The sequence below is a fragment of the Protopterus annectens genome, chromosome 12.part0 (genome assembly GCF_019279795.1).
Source record: "Protopterus annectens isolate FY-2018-M chromosome 12.part0, PAN1.0, whole genome shotgun sequence".
Classification (NCBI taxonomy): domain Eukaryota; kingdom Metazoa; phylum Chordata; order Ceratodontiformes; family Protopteridae; genus Protopterus; species Protopterus annectens.
Window position 1 is genome coordinate 767,347,796 of NC_056746.1, and position 26,585 is coordinate 767,374,380.

A 26,585-nucleotide genomic window follows, 5' to 3' on the forward strand; every position below is an offset into this window, starting at 1 on the left:
GTTCAAAAGGTAGACAGAAATAGGAATGTAAAGAACAAATTAAATATTGTACATATTTACTTAAACAAGGTTTTATTACTCTCTGTTAAAGTTAACATAGTTTAATATTACGTCTTAGACATTATTTCTTATTTGTTTTTAAAACTGTTCTTGTATATTATCTACTGCAATTCACTCTTACTGTTGTTTTATTAATTTTCTCCTCGGGCCACCACTGAAAAAGGACGTGTCAAGTGGACTTTCCCAGTTAACAAATGTAAAATAAATAATAATAAATAAATAAGTGGTGATCAGTCCAGGTTTGAGTTTACAAAGGACATTACTGACCACATGGCTGTTAGAGTAAAATTAGAAAAGGCACAAACAATAACACTGTAGTTGCGTAAGAATACAGTGTCAACAATTAATGGTGGCAACTGAATGAAATGAGTTCCTAAAGTGGTTTTCAAACTAAATGGCAGTATTTACGCTAAGAAAATTGTGAAGGTGTGGACATATGGCCAGTAATTAAGAGTATATCAGCCCTACTGCAGGACCTTTTAGAGACTGTGAGAATATTTCTCATTCAGAAAACAGTTTACTTTTCTAGAGAGTACAGAGATTTTAATGTGAGTTCTACTCTTAAAAAAACACCGAAGAGCAGTAAGCAATATTGTTTGATGATAGGTGGTCAAAATATGGTCTCAGTGTGACATATAACTTTATTTTGATGCAACACAGGAAAGATTAGGATTTTTAATTCTATGGAAACATACCATGGAGGGTCTTGTGCCAAAATGTGAAAAGCCAGTCCTGTCCATTTGAAATCTGTGAAACTACCAAAAGCAGATGTATGGCTCCAGTGTACTGATGTATGGCTACAGTGTACTAACACCAACAAACATGAGACAGTTCATGAACTGAAAACATCATAACTTGCTTCATCATTTGGGTAAATTCAGGGCTTCATGAGAAAGTAAAATTGCCAAAAAAATTACCATAATAGTAGATGTTTGAATAGATCAGTGATACCCTGAAAGCTAAGAAGCATGGCCTGTAGATAACACACAGAAAGAGAAAGTGTGTGTGTGTGTGTGTGTGTGTGTGTGTGTGTGTGTGTGTGTGTGTGTGTGTGTGTGTGTATGTGTGAGTGTGTGAAAAAGAAAGTGAGATCCTGAAATTTTAATCAAAAGATAAGTCTATTCAGACCTGAACAGGCTTGAGGTCCTGCAAAAGAAAGAGAAAGATGAATAACACAAGGATATGGTGCCGCAATCCAGCTGACAATGCCCAGCATCAAACAGGGCATGGTGGGTTGGAAAGCAGTACAACAGCAATGATTTGCTCCAAGTACATCTACTATTACGGTAAGTTCTTAACACAGTTCTACTACGTTATTCATTTAGATCACTGCTGTATTAGTCCTGACTACTGGGATGCCTACCACAGCTCATACAAACATAGTATGAACAGAAGGGAAGTTTTGCAACTTACACTACAAAATAGGTGTAACAAACTTGGCTCTTGCCCTCGAAAATATACCGGGTTTGTTGTATTTGTAAAAAAGTAGAGGGGGCGAGGGGGCCATGCAGCTGGTTCTAAGATAGCCTGAGAAGCCACCCCCAGAGGAAGGCTACAATGGTAGGTGTACTTCTAGTGCTGTGGGGCATAAAAGACTGCTCTATTTTCTTACCTTAGGAGACATAACATGACAAATTGGGCCAACCACTTGGAGATTGTCTGTTTGGACATGACTCTCCCCTTCTTCCCTGTCGCAAAGGAGAAGACCAATTTGTTGGAGTTGCTTTGTCTAAATAATGTTTCTGTTGTCTGTACACATCCATGGATGGCAGTACAGTTCCCAAAGGAAGAGGAATAGACACGGGTTTAGGGATATCCAGACCCAATGAAACAAAATATATTTTTGGGCATCTGATTCCTCCATGGCTTCCCATTTCAAGAACACTTCCATCCTACAAAGGGTATCCCCAAATGAGATATCCTCTGTGGGTAAGGCACAGGAGATGGCATCTTCTGCCACAGTGTCATTGCCATAATCTACTGGGGAAGACATTTGGGAAACCTAATCCAATTTCTCCTCCTCTATATACTCAGTGGAGTCATTGTCTATCGTCTCAGGAAAGGGTTCCTTCTTCTTTCACAAGAGGATATTCTAGACCCAGAGAGATCAGACCTTAGTTGAAGACTTTGTAAGGCCTGGGGAATATCTGAGCCAAGTAGATCCACTGCTCAGGGATAGCCTAATGTAAGGTAGGAGGTAAGGACCCACCAACTGCCTGAGCAGTAAGCAACATCAGAAAACCCAAGTCAGGTTACCTGTGTCTCACCTTCTAAGTTATTTCAATTGGGCACCCATTTTGGAAGTCTGAACCTGTGGATGGGGTTTGCCAACTTTTGTCTCATGGCCACTACACTGTCCCTTACTAAGACAGTGGGTTGTTGTAAGTTTTCTCCCTTTAGAAATAATAAAGCAGGCTTTGGTCATGGGTGTCTACATTGAACCAGCTACTATGTAAGCTGAAACATTGTCATTAGCTGGTGTTACTTGCCTATCATTTTTGGTGTGACAGCCTCCTAAGGGGTTCTCAAGAGAGCCTTGAGAGTGTAAGATGTACAATCCAGGACTACAAGGGCACCTTATTTGAGCCTATAACCTTGAGCCATTATGGAACATCAGATGCTGAATTCACCTGGCATGCACCTCTTTCTATCTGCTTCTTAGATCTCTTCTTTCTCAAAAGATTGTCTATGGCCAAGAATGATCTTCAGGATGCCATGGAACCCTAGGTGTAAGAGGTTTCAAGCTGCTTCCAATCCAATAAGTTTGCAGGAAATTCTGCCTTCTGCAAGTTTCAGAACAAAATCACTGACAAACCATAAAGTCCTTTGGGTTCAGGCAAAATACACAAGCCATGACAAATTTGGAAACAATGCTAAAGTGATACATACACAGCCTGCAACAAGAAAATGGTGTGTGCAGATGCTGATCATGAGCTGGGAACATCCTGACACCCATAGGGGGAAGAATACAGAGATCTGAAAGTCAAGCCAGATCAGGCTTTCTAATACTGAAGTGCCAGTAGTCAAAACTAGTACAACATTGATTTAATTGAAGAACACTATGGCACGCTAAACTCATGGGAGTATACATGTCTCAGAACATGACAGCATACTTCGATATATGACATGCATGCTTTTTTATATCAGCGCATGCTGTACCACACAACAACATGCTTAGCCTTGCAATGTAACTACATGCAGTTGCACATGTGAACAAGTACAGCTTCATGACACCTCGGCACAGTGCAACAGCTGGGAGTATGCACATCCTCACGATTCTAGCACATGAAGCACAAGGGTAAGTACAAATCCCTATAACAGCACTGTATGCTGTCATGCATTAGGGCATGCAAATCCATGTGATATTATTACATGTTGTGGAACAGGGAGTTCACATGTCACTGGGATAAAATATGTCACATGACAATTCACTCTTTGTGACATCACAACATGCTGCATTTCAAGGAGAAATCATGTACTACAACAAGAAGCTGGTGTCATTTTCTGCTATCCAAGGTATCATGGAGGCTTCCCTCTTCAGATCAAAAATAATCTATGAAACCAGTTCTGAACAGAAGGCTTTGATGTGTGACAATGACTTTTGTGTGGTCAAACAATTAAAAAATCCAGTAGAGTTCATTTATTCATTTATTTATTAACCGGGTAAGCTGAGCCATCACATTGTCCACACAATTTACACTCAAAATATTTTCAAGTTAAACAGATTTTTAATTATTCTTAGTAATAGTAATCACATGAAAGAGTGTTTGGCAACAATCACAAAATACATAAAATGCTGGCTTCTTACAGATACACTGTAACACAAAGGCTGCAATATGAGCATATGTAAATGAATGAAGAACATGGCTACACATATACTGCTTGACAAAGGAGCACTCCGCGAGTCTTCATCTCTTCTCTAAACAGAAGCACAGGGTAAATCATTCATGTAATGGTATGCACGTGCCATGTGTTCTGAGACTGTGTTACTGTTCATATAACAAATTGCACATAGATGATATCATTTGCTAGTGCAAAGCATTTTGAAAGACTTAATACACAAACTGTAAACAGAGTTTATACCTCTGTTTCAGTTATTTTGCAAATCAAACTGTAAACTGAGAGTTTATACCTCTCTGTTTCAATTGTATACTGCACATCGATTTAACAGTCACATATATATTACATACATACATAAACATAAAAAAATACAAAACTGCAACATTATGTTCAGTCAGTCTGTACTGAAGAAAATCAAGGTTTGCAAACATAGATGCAGAATATTATGCTTTATCAGCTTTTACCACATTCCCATGAAATGCCCCAATTTAAACCACAATTTTTTGATATATGTTAATCAATCTGCTACTTCCATCATTAATTGTCCAGTTTTAAAAATCAACATTTTCTTTCTGAAAGTGGTCTGGATAAAAGAAATATAAAAGGACACTGAGATTATCCAACTTCCAAAATGGACTGATACTGCAGATAATACCAAAATCAAGAAAAAACAACAACCGCAATGAACTCTAAGAACTTTAATAAAACAAAAAAATGCAGAGAATCATCCAGTAAGTGTTTTGTCTATGGTTAGACTTCTTCAGACTGAATGAATAAGAAAAAAACACAGCATTATATACTGTCCTCAACACCACTTCAATAAAGCAAGCAATAAAGCAATTACTTAATTAAATAATTACATAATTAACTTAATCAAATCAACCGCTGACTGTGATGAATTGTTTTTAAAAGAAGGAACATTTCTATGTTCTACGTTTATTTAAAAGGGTTATCCTAGAACTTTGGTAGAAGAAAAGTGGAATGTAGTAAATAATCTTAGAAATAATAAGAAGAAGAATATAGGATTGCTTAATAGCAAGACGAAAGACTGCAAGACGGGAATGTTGGCACAATATTCCTTAGATGTGTAACGTATTAAAGAAATTGTAAAAGAAAACTGGAAAATTCTTAGTAGTTTCCCAGATATAAAAGAGGTAGTTGGAGAAGTGCCTGTTTTTATAAATAAGAGAGGGAAGAATTTTAAAAATATTTTTCAAAATAAGTTAAATTTTAAAAATAGAAATGAAAGGAAAAAGGCAGTGTTTAAATATTTAATATAATTACTACCAATATTTAAAAGTGGATGATAAGGAATGTTTTACTAATAATGTAAACATTTTAGTGAATTAGAAGTTATGTACCTACCATAACGTTCCTTCTTAGTTGTCTTCTTCTCGCTTTCTTTCTTGCTGGATGGGTTCGGAGCCAAACCTTGGCTCCAACTCGGCCACTCTAAAGCTCGAGAGCTAGTTCCACCGGCTCGTGGCTCCCCTATATCCCACAATGCTAGGCGGTAACTCCTCAGATCTTGTTTGAAAGCTAGGCCAAGCAAGAAACTTCATAATATGGAAAAAGGAACCTACCTCTATAGGCTGACTGTGAGGTGACCTAAACCTAACAGAGGAAAAACTATAGAGGTGGTAGAGCATGGTAGAAAAAAAGGAAAAGGTCACAAGACAATCTCATCTAGGTCTGTCCAGGCTAGGGGGAAGGAGGGTGGGACACAAGAAAGAAGGCAAGAAGAAGACAACTAACATGGAACGTTATGGTAGGTACATAACTTCTAAATGTTAAGTTGTCTATCTCGCCTTCATTCTTGCTGGATGGGACCGCGTCCCTAGCACCTTGTCCCGGGTGGCCTAACGGAACAGACTCTTGAGTACAGTGGAACCAAAGTTGGCACGGTCTCTTGAGGCTAAGTCCAACTTATAGTGAGAGATGAAGATATGGGGAGAAGCCCAAGTAGCTGCCGAACAAATCGAATCAAAAGGCAGTCTGTCTTGAAAGGCTACAGATGTGGCTAGAGCTCTAGTTGAATGAGCCCTGGGTTTGGATGGCAAATGTTGATGTCTGATCTCATAAACAAGGGTAATCAACGAAGTAAGCCATCTAGAGAGAGACACCTTAGAAACTGGAAGGCCCATTTTACCTTCTGCATAGGAAACAAACAGTTGATCGGACTTCCTAAATTGTTTGGTCCTGTCTAAATAATACCTAAGTTGGCGATGAACGTCTAGGCAGTGTAATTTTTGTTCTGACTTGTTCGAAGTTAGGGAAGAAAACTGGAAGATCAATGGTTTGATTCAAATTTGCTGGTGAAGCTACCTTAGGCAAAAAGGACGAGTTAGTACGTAAGGATACCCTATCCTTATGAAACAACAAATAAGGAGGTCGACTACACAGAGCATGGAGTTCAGAGACTCTTCTAGCTGAAGTGATAGCTACCAGAAAGAGTGTTTTCCAAGACAGTAATTTGAATGAGCATGAAACCGCAGGTTCAAAGGGGGGAAGAATCAAGGATGCTAGAACCAAGTTGAGATCCCATTGAGGAGGGGGATCTTTGACAGGTGGTTTGAGTAGAAAAACTCCCTTTAGAAAAGCTTTGCAGAGCTTGTGAGACAAAATAGAAGACTCTGAGACACCAACATGAAAGTTGGATATAGCTGCCAATTGAACTTTGATGGTAGACGGGGATGAACCTGAGTGGAAAAGTTCGGCCAGAAAGTCCAAAACAGATTGAATGGAAGCAGTGAAAGGATCTATATGCTTTGACTATGCCCAACAGGAAAAACGTTTCCATTTACTATTATAAATCTTCCGAGTGGAAGATTTATGAGAGGCTATCAAAATATCTCGAACTGAGTGAGATATTAGAGGAAGCCTGGCTAACGTTAGAATTGGAGAAACCAAGCTGTGAGGTTCAGAGAGGGAAGGGAGTGGTGCAACTGACCCGACTGATGGGTCAAGAGGTCTGGAACTTGGTCCAATTGCCAGGGTTGCTCCAACAGATAATGGTGAAGAAATGGGAACCAAACCTGTCGAGGCCAGTAAGGGGCAATGAGGATCATGGAAGCTTTCTGAGCGATGGCTTTCTGAATTAGTTGAGATATTAGTGGGAAGGGAGGAAAGGCATACAAAAGTCCCCGGGGCCAATCGTGGACTAGAGCGTCTCTGCTGGGGTGGCCTGGTTGGGGAAAGAGGATGAAGAAATCGTCGCACTTGCTGTTTTGGGGAGTAGAGAAAAGATCGCAGCAAGGCCGGCCCCACTTTTGAAAAACTTTCTCCAACACTGAATTCTTCAGAGACCACTCATGAGGCATGAGAATAGCTCTGCTCAATTTGTCCGCAATCACATTGGACTTCCCGGGGATGTGTGTTGCTAACAGAAACCGCTGAGAAGAAATCGCCCATTGCCACAGTCTGAGTGCCTCTCGACATAGGGGATAAGATCTGGTTCCACCTTGTTTGTTGATGTACCACACTACAGACATATTGTCCGTCTGAATTGCTATTGTTCCCTTGGGAAGAGAGTCTTGCAGGGCTTGCAACGCTAGAAGCACTGCTCTCATCTCTAGAACATTTATGTGCAAGTGGCACTCGAAAGGTCGCCATATGCCTTGGACCATCCTGCCCTGGTAATACCCCCCCACCCGATCAGGGAGGCATCCGTTGTCAATGTAGCAACCGGAGGAGGAGGAACAAAAGGTCTCCCTAGAAAGAGCTGGGGGGATGTGATCCACCAATAGAGATGATTCCTGCATGATTGTGTTATCACAATCGAATGGGACATTGGGAGTTGTTGGAATGACCATTGTGTGAAGAGCATCCATTGCAAGATTCTCATGTGGAAGCGGGCTAGAGGGAGGAGAGGGATAGCCGCTGCCATTATTCCTAAGACCTTCAGGACTAGTCTGACATTGACTTTGTTGCTTTGCAGGACAAGAGTCACTTGTTTGTGTATGTCTGCTACTCTTTGCTCTGTGAGTCTGGCTGACATGTTGACTGTGTCTAGATTTGCGCCTATAAAGGTAATAACACGACAAGGCAACAAGACAGACTTTTCGTAATTTATTGAAATGCCTAGTGTTTGACATGTGTGTAAGGTGTAGTCTCTGGCACGAAGCAGAAGATGCTCGGTGGGTGCTGTAAGGAGCCAGTCATCTAAATATGGAAACACTTGGAATCCTTGTCGTCTCAGATGAGAGGCGACCACTGCCATGCATTTGGTAAACACTCGGGGGGCTGTAGTGAGTCCAAAGGGCAGGGCCCTGAACTGAAAATGACTGGTTCCCAGCCTGAAGCGGAGAAATCTCCTGGAGCGTCGGCTCATTCTGATGTGATAGTACGCATCCTGGAGATCTATAGAGCACATCCAGTTGTCCCGCCTCAAAAGGGGCAGAAAGGACTGCAGCGTGACCATCCGAAATTTTGTTTTCTTGACAAACTTGTTCAAGTTGCTGAGATCCAAAATGGGTCTCCAGTCCCCTGTTTTCTTTGGAACCAAAAAGAATTTGGAGTAGATTCCGGATCCTTGTTGGTCTGCTGAAACTGGTTGAATGGCTCTTTTTGCAAGCAGCTTTGAAATTTCTAGTGCTGCTTGCTCCCTTTGACTGGGTGGAACGTCTGGAAGGGATTTTTTGGATTGCTTTGGAATGCGAAAGAATGGGATTCTGTAGCCTTTGGAAATGATAGACTGTACCCATTTGTCTTGAGTTAGGGATAGCCAGGTTTCTGGGTACAGAGATAATCTTCCCCCGACTGCCTCCGAAGGTGGACAGTCGGGCAACACCTCAGGGATGCTGAAAGGGCTTGTCGGAGAAGGATTCTCGACTGCCCTGATTCTGCGGGCCCCCTCTGCCTCTAGGACGGTGTCTACCATTATTGTTCCCCCCTCTGCCTCTAGAGGGGAACCGACTCTGTGCGTCAGGCAAAACTCCCTGAGATTGTTTGCGGAACCACATCTTTCCCCCCTTCTGGCCTTTGGGGTAAGGCCTACAAGGAGTAGAAAAATGGACTCCCACGGCAGAGAGAGTCTTGCCTTCAGTCTCGCACCTAGTCAAGGTTTCCTTCACTTGAGGACCAAAGAGGGATGATCCATCAAACGGGGAGTTAGTGAAGGATGCCTTGAAAGGGTCCGCAAAGTTACATAGCCGCATCCAGGCATGCCGACGTAAGGCCACACCTGTACCTGCCGCTCTACTTGCTCCATCCGCCGCATACGAAAGGAGGCGCATGGAGGAGTTAACTATTGAGTTGAGGGTCGCCAGCTGAGAGTTCATTCTATCCTGAAAACCCGCAGCTGTTGGATCCTTTAACATTTCGCTCGCTTCCTTGAGCAAATCTCTCTGGAAACGAGTGAAATGACACAGGTAATTCAGCGAGCGCATAGAAAAGGTCGCTGACGAGAACATCCGCTTCCCGTACCTGTCCATAGTCCTAGACTCCTTGTTAGGAGGATGGACAGGCACTGAAGGATCAGCTAGCTCCTTCTTGGTGGCCGCAGCCACCACCATAGCATCCACAGAGACGCCTTTGGTCAAGAATTCTTTGTCCCTGGGGGCAGTGATAAATTTGATGGTCTCCTGGGAGTGGGTTCCACTGAGTCAGGAGCCGTCCAGGCCTTCCTTGCCACCACTTCCATGAGGGGGTCAAAGGGAGGGGACACCCAGGAGGTGGTAGGGCGAGAGCCAAACACCTCAAGATACACTGATTCATCCTCTGATGGGTTAAGGGCTGGCCAATTACCCCTCTGTTTTAAGATTTCGAGAATGTCTGCAAAGGAGACTTCCTCAGAGGGGGAACGAGGGGAACCCTCAGAATCCTCTAAATCAGTGTCAGAGGTGACAGACTCAGGGGAGTCGATGTGCTTCCTCTTGCACTGCCTCTTCCTAGGAGGCTCTCCTACCGGGTCAGGAGAGGCCTCAGAAGAGGAGGAGATCCCCACTGGGGATACTTGAGGAGCTGGCTCTCTACGATCTGGGATGAGGGAGTGAGCAGAAATCACCGGAGGCACCGTGGAGGGAGGGGCAGATGGAGCTGACTGTGGGGTTGAACTAGGTTCTAACACGCTCCTCATGACCTTGAAGGCATCCCTGTCAGGCAGAGCCAGAGGTCTCCGCTCCGAAAAGCTGAAAACCTCCCCCGGCACCGACAGTGATGGCTCCGAGGCCGATGTCGGAGCCGAACTCACCAGCGCCGAAGCACCGAGAGGGAGAGCGGGGTCGGACAAGGGTCCGATGCCACTCGCCCCCTCGAAGCCGACGCGGGAAGTCTGGCGCCGAGATTCCTCCAAGGAAGACATCGGAGCAGACGACGGTACCGAAGACAACAGTATCGGTTCCAACGCAACCACAGTCTCCGGCTCCGAACTCAAAGGAGTCAGAAGAGGAACATTCTGAGTGATGGGATTAGCCATCGACTGTTGAGTTGGGCTTTGAAGCATCTGGGCCAGTGCCTCGGACTTGAGAAGTCGACTCACTACCCTCTGAAGGTCATGATCTGATAGTCTCGATGACCTAGAGGAGTGATATCTATGGCTCCGTTCAGACAACAATGGTAATGCTGGAGCCGAATGAACGGAGCCGATAGATGGTGACCAGGACCTTTTTCTGGAGGTCGGTTCCGACAATCTGATCGGAGCCGACTCACCGTTGTCTACCTCGGCTCCGGCCGGAGCCGAGGAAATAGTAGGGACATGAGTTCGAGAATCATCGGCTCCAGCCGGAGCCGATGTTCGAACAGCCTTCGAAGCCCCAGAAGACGACTCAGATACTGGAGCCGATGGTCTGGTAGGCTTCGAGGTTTTCCCCGAGGATTGAGTCGGGGGACCCTCAGGCTTCAATAAGCCCCTTAATATGAGCTTATTTTTACGCTCCTGCAGGACTCTAGGGCTGAAACCATGGCAAACAGCACATGAGTCCTGCAGGTGCAAAGGTCCCAGGCAGTATACACAAGTAGTGTGACCGTCTGTCAGAGACATCTTCTGACAGCACGAGTCACACTTCTTAAAGCCTGAGACCTTCGATTCCTTAGACATTGCTAAGAAGTAGAGTAATCACTCACACTCACACACACACACAGATTACCTTTAAATTAAAATAAACTAAATTAAGGTAACTTAAATTAAATAATTAAATAATTTCCTCAGAAAAAAACCCAGACACTCCAACTACTAGGAAGGGAGGGACGGGGCCTAAATGTTTAAGGAAAGAACTCTAGAAAGTTCTTGGAAAAAGCGAGGAGAATTTGGAAGGGGATGGAAAGAAACTACCTAATTAAGTTTTAAATACAGAAAAGGTAACTTAAAGGGGGCTAAATTTGACAAAAGTTTAGTTTGAAACAACTAACCTGACGAACCGGTTGAAGAGCACCTCGATAGCAATAGCGGCAAACGAGATCTGAGGAGTTACCGCCTAGCATTGTGGGATATAGGGGAGCCTCGAGCCGGTGGAACTAGCTCTCGCGCTTTAGAGTGGCCGAGTCGGAGCCGAGGTTCGGCTCCGAACCCATCCAGCAAGAATGAAGGCAAGATAGACAACTTAACATTGGTTATTTTACATGCAAGTCTCAATTTGTAGCGCTCATCGTGCCCAGCTTATTATGTAGGTAGGACTACTACAGAGCTATACAAAAGGGTGCATAAGCATTTATTTGCAATAAACAAGATGGATATGAATAATGCTTGGGGATAACACTATTGCAATACTGAATGTGAAGGTTCACCAAAGTTCTTAGCTCTTGATCATGTATTGGATTTTAAAAATAGATTAGATGATGAAGAAGAATTAGACTGGAGAGAGTACTGCTGGATACTTAAGTTAGATGTCAGTAGCCCTCCAGAATTAAATGACAAAAAATTTTAAAATATATTGAAAAGAAAGAAGATGACAGTGAATGATTTGATTAAGTTTATTAATAATGATTTAATTATGTACTTGCTTTATTGACGTGGTGTTGAAAATAGTGTATAATGATGTGTTTTATTCTTATTCATTCAGTCTGAAGAAGTCTAACCATGGATGAAAGCACTTACTAGATGATTCTCTACATTTTTTTTTTGTTTTATTAAAGTTCTTGGAGTTCATTGCAGTAGTTGTGTTTTTCTGCACATTGAGATTATCATATAAAATTATTTCCTCATTAAAAATGAGACAGAGAAAGGTAATTGTTAGATTCTGCAATGCAGTCTGTATATAAATGAGTTCTACAATAAAAATATCTCACCACGTGCATTTCCCCCGATCAAAGTCTGCAGAATGTTTCCATCATTTCCGCTGTTAAAAGTATAGCAATTGCCATGCAAGGGGTGCTGAAACAGGGTAAAATTTCTGTGAAAGAAAGACATGACTTTCACATGAGAATTTTGTAAACATTTCTATGTTATACCACATATAAATGTGCAGCCACATTAATTTATTCAATCTACTGTACCATCTAACATGCAAACACTGCTACTTAAACCACAATTAGCAATATATTCTGAGTTTGCATCACAGTTTAAACTAAGTCAAGCGGCAATATGTAAAACTCTGCATTTCTACTTACTGAAATGACAGGCACTGAATGGCAAGAGTTGCTTGGATGTATGTATGTGTATAGAGATGGATATATTTATTTACTTACTGAAGTCCTATATTCATTCAAAATTTATTGACTAAGGTACTTGTGACAGCCATAAAGGACTGGGCTCATTCACTGCCTGAAAAAACAAGTTTTCATATTATGCAGAATTTTGTATAGAGAGATATCTATATACCACATTGTAACGACGTCAACCATGTGAAAGGTTTACATTTATTGCATGCTATACTTGAGAAGCAATCCAAAAGAATAAAAATGCAACAGATCACAGAGACAACAAAGGCAATAAATTGAGTTAAGTAAAGTACAGTTGTGTTAGGAACTTGCTTTAATTGTAGGTGAGGGAATTCACTGCTGCAGTCTAAACAATGAGATATCCCAGATGCTAGTAGCCCATGGTCAGTCCAGCTTTCAGAGCTGCACCTTCTCCCTGCGGCTTCAGCTGACACCCTCCTAATCAGACATCAGGGCAATGTCACTTTTCTTGCTCTGAAAAATGAGCCTCTCCCAAGCAACAGAGAACAAGTGGGTCAAAGAAAACAAAAATTGGGTTAATCTTTTAACAAGAAGGCCCACCCAGAAAGTCTCCAATTTTCTTCTCTGGGAGTTAGGCAAATTTGAGGAAAACCCCAATTGAGAAAGCAAACTGAAAAATAAGAAAAACACGCTAGCCAGAGAGAACAGCACGTCTTAGGTTTCAATCAATTAAATTACTTATTCTTTGAATGGGAATTTTTGAAAGTTAAAAAGTAATTCAACATCAGCATTTCTCACAGACACTTGTAAAATAATTGTATTGATTTACTTCTAATTGTATTTATTTCCTACACATTTTTTCTCATATTTTATTTTTTATTTTTTCACTATGTACGTTTATATATACATTTGAGTAAATTAAATGAAATGCTTTCTAACTTAAAAACAAGAAAAGAAGCAGCAATTCCTAAAGGCACTACATTCAAACAAGAAACTGAGCATGTAGTTGGATCACAGTGAAGGCTTGGAAAACACATGACCATTACTTCCTCATTTAAAGAACTGCTTGTGTATTGTGCCTTATCTGAATGAGTTAACACTCATTAATAAAAGCGCTCATCAAAAATTAAAAACTGAGACATTGGGGGGGATTCAGTAATCCTCCGTGTAAGACTAAGTCTTACTTGGAAACTGCCGTCTAAGAGTATGACGTCAGCGCGTCATGCATATGCATGAGGGTGCTGACTCAACTTGAAGGCTAACACGGAGCATGTAAGACTGCAGGGGGCGTGTTGGACTGCCGAGCAGTCCAAATATCCACGCCCCTGCAACCATATAAATGTGAACATGACAAGTGCAATGAGCGAGTCCGCTGAAATGTACACATAGCAAACACTACACATCCCCACATACTAAACCCCTTTGTAACTGTAAAATATAAACTTTTTTTTTATAATTCCCGATATAGCTGCCCGTATTTGCGCGTGTTTGAGCAGGTGTGCCCATTGCTTAGCTACAGTTAGCAATTTCGACATCGAAGAGCATAATAAGAAATTTTATGCAAATTAAGCCAAAAAGCAATAGCATAGTGGTAGAGCCTTCGCACAAAGAGGAGGCATTCCCAGTTCTAGTCCCACCACTCCCATTTCTATTTTATGTTTTAAATTAGTATATAAAATAATTCCTGACATATACGAATAAAATTTTAGTAAAACGCATTGAAATGGCCTATGTTAGTGAACAAAATGTATATATATATATATATATATATATATATATATATATATATATGAGAAGGTGAGCAGCATTAAGGATAGTGACATATAATTGCCCATAGCTAAGCAATGTTGTACCCAGCGCAAAATAGTTGCCCATAGCTAAGCAGCGTTGTACCCAACGCAATATAGTTGCCCATAGCTAAGCAGCGCTTTACCTCGCGCAATATAGTTGCCCATTGCTAAGCAGCGCTTTACGTAGCGCAATAGGTTTGCGCGGGGCTGCGCACCGTGCTAACCAGCGCACAATCTGTCAACGTCGGGCAACGTGGAGCAAAGCTGAGCAAAGTCACCTAAACACAGCCACACCCCCTAGCCTGTCTGGACAGTAGTAAAATAAAAAGCAATAAAAAGGTTCAAACCCGGGACACTGTGCACCATAATCAAAGTACTGAACCACTAAGCCATGACAACTTAGCATAAACATGCACTGTTAACATACATATACTTATAAATGTAAATTTAACCATTGCTAAGCAGGTTTGCTGTTAGCTGAGAATTTTCAAAAATGGCCAATCACAAATAAGTGCAGGAAATGAGGCATATTTAAGCTCCATAAGTGGGAATACTCGCCATAACTGATTGTAGCTCCCATCTGCAGTCAGAATGGCTGGTGCTGGAGAGGGTACTCGCTTTCGAACGCAACCTTGGGGCATCGAGGAGTCAAAATACATGGTTTGGCTCCTTGTCCACCATCATGAGTCAAGACTCCTGCATGGGCCAGTTTCAAGGGACGGAGTACAAAGCGGAGGCTTGGAACCGGTTAGTTCATGATCTTACCAGTGCCACAGGCGTCCCTCGGACTGGTGAGCAGGTCCGTCACCACCATGCAGACCTGAAGAGATGGTAGCAGGACCTACTGAACCGATGGATACAGGAGGCCTGTTACATGCAAGATGCCCCACTACTGAGTAGATAGCCATGGAATGAAGTATGTAAGAAATGCTATTGTAGTCTATATAATGGATAGGTATGTCTCAATATCCCTTCATTTACTTCACAGCTGCAGGTGTCCGTGCTGCGAATCAGCAAGCCTATGCATATAGGCTGCCCCACCAGGCAGTTTAGTAATTATTCTGCATGTATTATTATATAAAATAAGTGAGAGAGACAGAAAAAGAGTGTTGTAACCCATTAATAAATGTCTAATAAGTCTTGAATAACTTCTCTGCATGTCCTGTTATATAAAATAAGTGAGAGAGCCTGAAAAAGAGTGTTGTAACCCATAACCCATTAATAAAGGCATAATAAGTCTTGAATAAAGTCTCTGCATGTAATGTAATATAAAATAAGTGAAAGAGCGTTAAAACGTGTTGTAACCCATTAATAAAGGTATACTAAGTCTGGAATAAAAGTATTCTGCATGCACCAAAATATGAAATGAATGAGAGAGCCATTACAAAAGTGTGTAATGTAATCAATAAAGGTATAATTCCTGGACTGTGTCCATGTCACTTTCTTTGATATTTTGTTGTACCCTTGCATTATGGAAATAGAACAGTTGTATTAAGTGCTGTCAATCTACACTTGGGTAGGTCCATATAAAGTGGATGAAGGGAATGCCAGTAGCTCGTAAGCATATATACAGTCCTCAACTGTTGGTTCATGGCTAGCATGTACAGGTTAATCTGGCACATGAGTAGCTTGTGATTGTATTCCCCACAAATGTCAGTGTGCTACTAGAAATGTAGGGGTCTTTTTAAATGTAGCTGATAATGTCACCTGAAGACAGCCAGATATGTAGATATATGAATATAAATTAAATATATAAATACTTAGCAGTAACATCTGCATCCTGAACAGTTTGTATGTCAGATACAGGTCAGGTATATTAACAACTATCAAAATCCATTTCACAATTTAACGGACATTGCCTAGTGTAATAATACATGTAGGGGATAATATACCTGCAGTCAGTAGGAATGTATTGTAAAGTTATAAGTATATATAAGTTGTTAATGGAGTGATCTTTTTACACCCTACTTTATGGTCATAAATAATGCCATTCCACACCTAAATGGGTATGTGTAATCTGAAAAACTTTGTTGGGACATATGTCCTATTGCTTTATAAATATCTGCATGTACTTTGACGCATGTGCCCCATTCACATACCACAATCTTAGTGGCCTGTTGCCACCAATCAACCCTGCATGCTGTTGGAATGTCCACTGTTGTTCTAAATATGCATGTGTTATGCTTGCTGTTCAACTGTTGGAATTCTTGTGTGTTGGGTTAATGGGAATACTACTGCATGCTGTTACAACTAATTTGGAATGCTGTTGTCTGTTACTAACCCATATTGTCATTAAATCCTGCTAAACATAGAACGTATGGGAAGGCCGGTCCCAGCGGACCCTCCTCTCCCACCTCAGCTGGCGATGGCACCTGGCACCAGCATCTCCGGTGCCCAGCCCGGGACCTCCTCCTCAGGTGGCCCTGTGCCACCTTTGGGTGGAAGCGCTGCAGGGGATGGGGCTCGTCCTCCCGTGCAAGCGTGGCCGGAGGAGGGCCACCTATCACCCTCCAAACGGTCCAGGCTGTGGTGCGTAGGGAGATCAAGCGTTCGGTCGCTGATCCTCTACGCCAGCTGAAGGCACGAGTGGCATGACTCACGTGTGAGCCTGCCCCTCCTACTCAGCCCCCAGCACAGCCACCCTCCAGGCTGTGAAGGTGCAGTGGTAATTGCCCATGGGTGGGGATCTCAGTTCCACTGTTACCATCTGTGGGCTCATGGGCTTGCGATTTCCAAACATCCTTCCCCGTCAATTGTGTTCACCCACCCCATGTGTCATATTCCGCCACTGTATGTGTCTTGTTTATCTTGTCTGTTTACCTCCCCAACCTACCTCCCACAACATACCTACTTCCCCTACCTCACATTCCACTCTCACCTGAAAAAAAAAAAAAAGGGCAATCTGCTCCTGCAAAAAATCACGCCCCATACATAGCTGCACATTTCGCACACATGTCCACTGGACATGTAAACTGATAATTATAACTGGCAGTACAACATACTTTGTTGTCCTCACCCCTCTCTCAGGGGTGGAAGGTTTCAAATTTCACTCCAAATTTCTAACATATGTACAGCTGTTGCTGGTAAAGAAATGGGCAGCTATGGACCTTCCCTACACCCGTCCTGCACATCCCGAGCTGGTTTCCCTACTGTCTTTCCCTCTTTGTGCCCCCTTTTTCACCACTATCCTATCTCCCCATTTTCTTTTCTTTCAAAGAAATTAGCGCGGGGTTAGCGGGAGCAAGCACTTTTAAGCAGTAGTAAGCGGGTTTGAGCGAGTGTGCGCATGTGTGCGCTTACCTAAGTATTGCTAAGCGTTGCGCAAACCCGCTTACAACTGCTTAAAAGTGCCTTAGTCACTCTGCATGGCAAGGCCCTTTTTCTGCTGAACAGCAAAATAAAACACCTCTGTCAGTCTCAAACCCCGGACCTAGGACACACTACACTGCATGAAGTACCACTAAGCCACAGTAGATATACAACAAGTTGGTGTTGTAATAAATATATCATGCATTACAATGAGTGAATGTAAAGGGAAAATAGGAATGCCATAACACAAATCTTGTTCTGTGGATCTTTACCAGCAGTTGTTGTGGAATTGCATGATATGACTGTGAAAAGAAAACCAGCCATTCTAGCAGGAAATAATGTTACAGTAGCACTTTACAAACCCCACACAGTATCAGAGCAGGAAAAACACTTGGCATATTTGAATAGGGCAGAAGCCACACTTCCCAACTGTGACTGTTTTTCAGGGATGCCCCTGATTCGTAAACAAATGTTAGCTGTGTCCCTCTGAATCCCTCTTAAAAGTACTGACGTTAGGCAAAAAAGTGGGGAATTACACTTTATGAATAATGTCAATAAGTAAGAGTAGACACTGCTTGCATGTCAGAAAAGGTGTATTAATACATATGCTCTGATTCTCTCACAGTCTCAACTTAATGTCTGTAATATATTACAGGTGTACCTCAATTATATGTACCTTTCCCTGAGGCTGTTCAAATATATACCTGAATGTATCAGAGGCCTGGCAGAGGCAGAAACACAGGCATTTCAGCTTTTCTGCTGTTACACACTCTGCAAATAGCTTTGGAAGGAGTCCCACAAGCATACCCTTATGTAGGAGTACAACACAGAAATATCACAGGATGTAGCCATGTACTGGTAGCAACCAACTGTGACAATGCCATTGTTCCAGTGCTGAAAAGACTGGTGTGTTGCACAGACAAAGAATAATAGGCTAACCTCTGGCTACCATCTGGATATGTCCACAGGTGGGAGCTATGCAGACAGACTACTTGCCTTGATAGACTAACAGGTACACAGCAACCCTGTATGTTCAACAAGATAAACATCACACAATAATAAATAATGCTCTCTGTACTTCTGCACCCCTACCCGAAAGAACAATATACCTGTGTATTCAGGCTCTACCAAGGATGTAGGTAGGTATACTCAGTACTGAAATTTGTCCAGTTGTCTTGAGCAGCCTGTGCTAATGTCAATACAAATAAACCACAAACTGTTCAGAAGTGAGTAAATTAATATTTACAGTATAGTAGTTCACAAACAGTTCATGTGCCAGAAGAATACATTGCAATAACTACTTTTGTATGGCAGTTAATTGTCTAATTAGAAAAGAAAGTACATACTCCCATGTATCTTGTGTTAGCATTTGGAGGGGTGAGTAAAATTCTACACTGACAAGTGTGTACTAGAAGCAGCAACATTCAGGTTTGAGTACAACATGCAAATCACTGGCTACAACCCTAGCTTCAGATATAGGAAGTATACCAACCTTCTGACTGACATAACGGCATCCACAGCCCCACTTTGGAAAGCTGAAAGGGTTACGCCTACCTAACTTAGCATTTTATAGCAGTGGGCTGCTATGACAGTGAGTACTGCAATTACCACACAGCAGGCTGCATACAATTAGTAAATGGTGGGCACCAATTGGTGCAGAGGCCATCACATGTACATGTGCAGATACCTAGAAAAGCAGGCTGTACTTGCTGTCCACACATGCAATAATATCATTGCAGCAACAGAGAGAGAGAGAGACAGAGACACAGACAAAGACAAAGAGACAGAAACAGACAGACACAGAAAAAGAAAGAGCAACATCAACAGACAGAGAAACCCCCCCCCTTGAAAAAGAGACGGAACACAGAAATACAAAGGAAAGGTATGTAACACATATGTATTTGCTGGCACGTAGTAGCTGTTTTTGAAGAGTACTCTACATACTGTGAATCATCCATATGTGGCAGCAGTACGTATCTATATGTTTCTGTACATGTGCATAAGGCAAGGGACATACTGCAACTGTATGTGAAGGATGTATGTATATATATATATATATATATATATATATATATATATATATATATATATTGTTGAAGGTTGTTATGTGCATAGTTCGATGTAGGTTGTAGTGTGTGGCAAAGAAAACAGCATGCAGTGCTGGTATATGACATGTGGTGGTTAAACGCTGTGGGTATGCTTCGTCACTTTTGCAGTGTTGCAGCCAGTGAGGCCTGCTAAAGCTACATGGGCTGAGGACACCTTCAATGCATCCTGCACAACACTGTGCAATATCATTACATAACTGTATATCTCACAACTGTTGCATAATTGATATTCCCACCATGAAAAGTGGACTCTATATGTGCCTATATGTACATCTATATGTACAGCAATGGATGTGTGTGTGTGTGGATATATATATATATATATATATATATATATATATATATTTATATATATATATATATATATAGAGAGAGAGAGAGACACACAGGGTCGTACTTACTGCGACAGGTGCCTGGTGACCAAGGCATGGAATGAAGCTCAGTGTTGACAGTGCACTGCCATCCCTTCTTGCCAAAACACTGTACCCATTAACTACCACATAGGTGGTAGTCTACCCAACACCGAAGGTGTGATAAGGGAACATGGGACACAGGTGGACAGTAGCCACCCCTTTGATAATCACAGTGCCACACTAGTCATGCACTCTGTCTACGTGGTACACACCACAAAAGGTGTGTCGTCTAGGGAAATATAGGTCAGTGTTCCCCTCTAGTCATCACACTTAAAACTCATTATAGAGTACAATGCCCCATGTGGTATGTACCTTACATGACAACTACAGCAACTGGAAAGGCCACAGACATACCTCACAGAGAGTAATACCGGCCTCAAACAGATGCCCTATGCAGACCGACTCACAAAACCACAGCTAGACTGTGTTGCATACCGCCTATGCAGAGGTGACCTCTGCCTAACATACAGAGCTATGTTACACCCATAGCTGTTGGACATCCTCCACGTAAACATATTACAATCCCTCCCAGATACACGCTCTAGGGCCCTAAACCTTGTCAGCTCACTAAACAGCACATGCTGGAGGGATAGATTCCTATCTCAGAGACATGCCATACTCTGGAACAAACCACCTATCAATAGCAAACAAAGCCCCTCATTAGCAGTTGTCATAAATACTCCTGATGATTGGTTGGGAGATAGGAAATACACACTGGGAATCACCTCTGTGGCTCTGGTTGACCGGGGCAAGTGAAATTAAATTACATGTGTGTCAAAGGCCAGGGTAGCGGTATGGCTAGGCTGCTGTAGGCCCTAGGGCCAATAGCGTATTACCTACCTATGACACGATGCACACACACATGTACTTAGTGCAATAATTGCTATGTGAGGTTGACTGAGTGTGATGGTGAATGTGCTGGTGAATGTGTGCAAGGTCTGCAAAGGTGTCATAGCTTAGTGTGAAATTGTTTCTGTCATGGTAGTTTGTGTCCTAGCTGTGATCCCAGCAAAAGATGTGTATGCTATTGCTAGGCAGAAAAAGTAGTATGGCATACGGTGTGACGTAGTCCCTTGTTGTCAACTGTGGTGTCCCATTGTAGGTTAAAGCAATACATGTATGCTTAGTGAGTGGTACTGCTGGTGAATCCAACTCCCATATGAACTGTAGTACTACCTGAAGCTGTAGGCCTAAACAGTACAGTATAGTGTATGTTCACATTGCTTGGAAACAATGTTTTGTGCATTCTCTGTAGTTCTCACAGATTACATACCTCAGGCATAAGGTTTTTTAAGTAGTGACACACAGTACTGTATGGTACACAGGTAAAGCTCATCTGGGTTGGCATTCATTTGTGTGCTGTATGTACGTCTGATGTGTGTGTAATTATGCCTGTACCATGCCCTCAATCATATGTGTGGTACAGGGTATACGTGTGTATCTAGCAACATGTATAGTCCAGTACAGCAGTATGCCACCTATATTAACAACTGTGCACATATGTTAGGCAGGGGTTTGGCATCAATGACTAGGGTGGTATACTGGTAATACTGTAACTGTACTTTACACTGATTGCAATGGATGACATCTTTCTTTATGCATTAGCTTGATATATACCTCCTGTGGCTAGGTGGTGCATTGTGTCACATACAGTGTGCCATGTACTGGTGTATAGTCTTACATACTGGCTTCTCTTTGCTGCTGTGCAGAACATGGTTTGATATACAGAGCGTGCCAGGCACTGTCAGCCAGTTGTGGCCTGAGCACTAATATGAGGTATTGAATGTGTGTATCCTCTGACAGCCAATCGGATGCTATATATGGCAGTTAATTGATATCTGTACTTTAGAATGTAAAGTGTGCCACATGACTTGCTCACACATATTGTTTAATTGTCTTCCAGGGGCATGGTCCACCAACAAAACCCATGTTATACAGCTGCAAAGGAACAGGAAATACACAGCAGCCTAGTGCAGCACTACACCCTGCTGTTCTCTAGAACCAGCCAGGACCAGCATGAGCAGACTGCACTGTGGCAAGACCTTGTTCGTCGGGTAAATGACACAGGCATGCATAACCGGACATATGAGCAGGTACGCCATCACTGCAGTGATTTAATTAGTCATGTCCGGCAGCGTGTGTCTGATATCCATAGACAACAGCTTGCCACAGGTGGTGGGGTAGCCATTCATCCCTCCCTCACCAGAGTGGAGGAGCTGCTCATAAGCATGGTGGCTCCCGGCCAACAACAGGAACAGCAACATACATGTGTCATAATGGAGGCCGGAGCCACGCAGCATGTTGACATGGAGCATGCAGGTAACATGCCCTATCTGTAGACTACTGTTACCTGTATTGGTAGATTATGTATATGTGAGATGTGTACTGTGTGTTTAGCAGTTGTGCTGCCTAGTGCTGTGCAATACTGATATTTGGAATAAAATCTGTACGCCTGTGACTGTCGACTGTTGTACTACTGTAGTTTAGCAAACTCACAGTAGCAATGCCACAGTTGTGGCCACTGACAAACTGTCTCATATTTTTGTAGGTCCCCCTGGTGTGACAGCAAGGCAGCCGGTTGATGCTGGTGAGTGTGTTATAAATTTAATATTGCTAATGAAATGTGCATGTCATAGGTGAGGTGTAGGCCATGTACACGTAACACACCTACACATAATGTATGCTGTGCATGCTTGCTGTGAGACTATGCACATCTCAGTAATGTCAGTAGCTGCCTCAATCACATGCAATACACAGAGCATCACACACAATTGTGGCAACATCGTACTGGACATTGGATAGGCATAGCTGATACACATGTACACAACATACACAACTTTGTCATACGCAGTACACCTTAACATGCTACACATGACGTATCCAGACACCCGCTGTAAGGTCACACTTCAGTATCCCACATGTCATCCACACAGCACACATAATATACCTGAGGGGTAGAGGCCTATCATGGGGCTGTGCGACACTCTTCAACATATAACACATTCATGTTAGGCAATGCTCCCTATTGGGCACCTTACAAACCCATGTAACAAGTGGCTGTGTAATTGTGAATGTAGCCACAGTACTGCAGTTCAGGTACAGCATGCTAGGCGGCAGTCTGGCACACATTAGTAGCCTTGAGTGACCACATGATGCATAATGATGATGGCTCATGGTACTACACCCCATCCAGTTGCAGTGACCACAGTACTACACATAGCAGTCATTGCTATGCACCTCAATGTTGTGTGTGTGCAAACATATGCACCTATACAATATGCATAGCAATCACCATTTGTACAAAGCGACACATATATGTCTCGTAATGCTATTGAGTGTATAGGTCACAGGACACACATTGGGTATGTGTGAGGTTTAAAGTTGCAGTCATATTGTAGCATGCCATGTCATGGTTGGCATTGGCATGTCCACAATATGTCCTACACTCCCCATAACCACTGTACAATGGCCATGTTGAGCAATGGTATTCCATCACATATACATGCACCACTCATTCTGTGTGTATACATAGCATGCATGTGCTAAACCTGTGTCCACAATTATCTGCTACAGACAGAGACACTGTAATCAGAAATGCATATCTATGTGACACACAGATACACATCCAGCCATGGTATGTATACCTGTGAGTGATGGTGCACAGGACATTGCAGACCTTATAATACTTGCACAGCAATGTTGTGTCCATGTACACATTGCGTTCCAGGGTGAGGCCAATCACTGAACAACAACACACATGCATCAAAGCCATGTATACTGTTATTAACAAGGGCTGTCTACACTCGCACAGCATGGTCTTGAGCAACAACTTTTCTGCATGCTGACATGTGTGATATGACTGTTTGCCTTGTGATACTGTAACCCACCTTCAACAACTATTGAGTATGTTTTGGATTGCTGGTGGTGTGTGTGGGTATCTGCTGTAGTGAGGAGTGTATTTGTGTGCATGTGTTCATGTGTGCATGTGTTCATGTGTACATGTGTGCCGACATCATGTACAGGTCGTAAAGTGTGCTCCTGTCTTCCTCCCACAGGTGCTGTGTTAGGGCTGGTTCACTGCAGCAGGGAAACTGATGTCACTGAGCCACATAGTGATAATGAAGATAGATGTGTTGAGGCACAGGTGTGTTTGCCAGGGTCTGTCGTTGGGCCACCAATCGACAGTACACAGCTGTCCACCCAATCCATGCATACACTCATACATCCATCACCAATGCCCACAGCTGAGGGACAGCATACAGTTGGCATTGGCCAGGACAGTGTGGTATCCATGGCACATGCATCCCAACACAGCAGCCATACCCAGATGTCTGGAAGGGTACCACATAGGCAGATGTCCAGGGGTTCTCGTAGGAGCACTGCTGCTCATCATGCCACTGGCAGACGTGCCACAGGTCTCACAATGTCACGCATGTTCCAGGCTGTCATGGAGGCACAGGCACGTATGGAACGTTACACCAGACAGGGACTAAGGGCACAGAGGGCACATAACACCACCGTCATTGACAGTATCCGTGACCTAGCAGGTGCTATCCGTCATTACACCCAGGTCACTAACAGACGTTGGGGAGAGACATTAGATATCCTCCGCAATGTCATGTCCATGTGCCAGGACAGTGTGGGAGAGTTGAGACATCGACGTATGCCAGCGACATCAGCAGCGGACAGTCGCCATGGATGTCCCTCAAGCCACAGCCACTCCCGTAGTGCCAGTACCAGCCCCAGCAATGTTGGGGGTGGGCTGTCCATAGAACGTCCTAGAAGACCATGTGCACATGGCTCTGGACAGTCCCAGCAGGGACCTATGTCCAGTGTACATCCATCCACCTCTGGGGATAGTACCCAGTCTGGATTAGTACAGGTACCTTATCCGTGGCCAGAGACTGTGATCTGTAAAGCCTCGCAGGTTCAGTCTGTGGCTGTCCCACAAATACCCGTATATGGCAGCCACATGGTGGAACTGTGTGCATGCAGACACACACACATACTCCAGACACCTAGGGCTAACACATACCCACACACATTACAACAACATTGGCACATTCCAGTACTCTTGCCCCACACACACACACACACACACACACACACACACATACATGTCAATTGGATGGCTCACTGTAGGCCTCTGGCAAACCAACACACCCTGTGCATATGATGAAACCTGTGCCGCCTCCTGTCATCTGTAACATCGATGCAGGAACAGGCTACCATGGTGCTGATGCGCAGGGTGTCTATATAGCAGTATAGCAATGTTAGCATGTTGTCAGCAGTAGGGTGTAATGATATGCTTGAAGGTGTAGCTGAGCAGGCATGATGCATTAAAGCTATGATTGTCATTGTAGTGTTGTTTACACCAGTGTTGGTTCCAATTGTGTACTGTCCGGCCACATGCCACTTGGCTGATGTGTGCAGTATTGGCAGCATGTGTTTGAGAGTGGACAGTATGTGTGGGATGTGTGTAGCACAGATTTGCAGGTGTACAGCTGTGAACATGGTGGAGGTGCACTGTCTGCATGTATGTGCATAGTGGACACATGGCCAGGGTGACATGCTCTGTATTACACAGTAACACTCCATAGTTTCTATTGGTGGCCAGTATGCATTGTACTACACACATTCCGGAACCTGACTACATGTGTGCATGACATGGTTTGACACTGTGCTGTGGGTGATACTGTTACTATCTGTCATTGTTTTGCATTCTGGTAGTATACATCACTTCAACAGCCTGACCATAACTAATCGTTAGATGATGTCTTGACAACCGACACACAGATGTAGGACACACAGCAACATTTGGATCCTTCAGGTACTATACAATGCCAGTAACCACCTGCACCCATTACTGAGACCACTCCTGTTTGGCATATAGCTCTCTTAGGTACAAGCAATCACAGAAGTGTCTCTGTACTGCCCGTGTAATTGGCTGATTCTGATTGATTTCACCTGTCAGCTCTGCTAGTTCTCCTTGGTTAACTTCCCACTACTTCCTTTCCTTCCTTTTCCCATTTCTGTTTCCACAGGGGGCAGCGCCACGCAAACAAGCGCTAACACGCGCACACACAAGTTTACACAGGCTTAGGCGGGTGCACATTTGTATATACATGCTTATACGGCCTAACACAGGCTTACACGGGCACACACCCGCACACACAGGCTTAGACGGGTTTACACGCGCGCACAAAGTGTAAGCAGCTTTGCAAGAAACTTCAGTGATAGCCACGGCGTACACCTTCAGTTTCTGGATTTCAGTTTAGACAACTGTAGACACACCTCTTTTACTCCTGAGTAACTCACAGTAAACACATGCCACTCTGCTCCAATCAGCTTATAGTATTTCTGATACATACCCCCTCATGATGTCACCCATCTTCTACTCTGTTACACCCCTTATCCTACTCTTACACTCTAGGGACATGGTTCACATAGCAGAAAAAATTGGGATTCACTATCCTTATCCTCATTTGCATAGGATTGCCTACTAATGC

General features: G+C 43.1%; 1 protein-coding gene across 2 annotated transcripts in view; it reads right to left on the bottom strand.

Annotated features, from left to right (window-relative positions):
• Window positions 1-26,585, bottom strand: part of SCNN1G (sodium channel epithelial 1 subunit gamma) — a 1,228,370-nt gene that overhangs the window by 729,813 nt on the left and 471,972 nt on the right. For both annotated transcript variants that reach the window (XM_044089818.1, XM_044089817.1), the window contains exon 5: window positions 12,124-12,227. In XM_044089818.1, coding sequence (XP_043945753.1) covers window positions 12,124-12,227 — 104 coding nt within the window. The remainder of the gene's footprint in view (window positions 1-12,123; window positions 12,228-26,585) is intronic.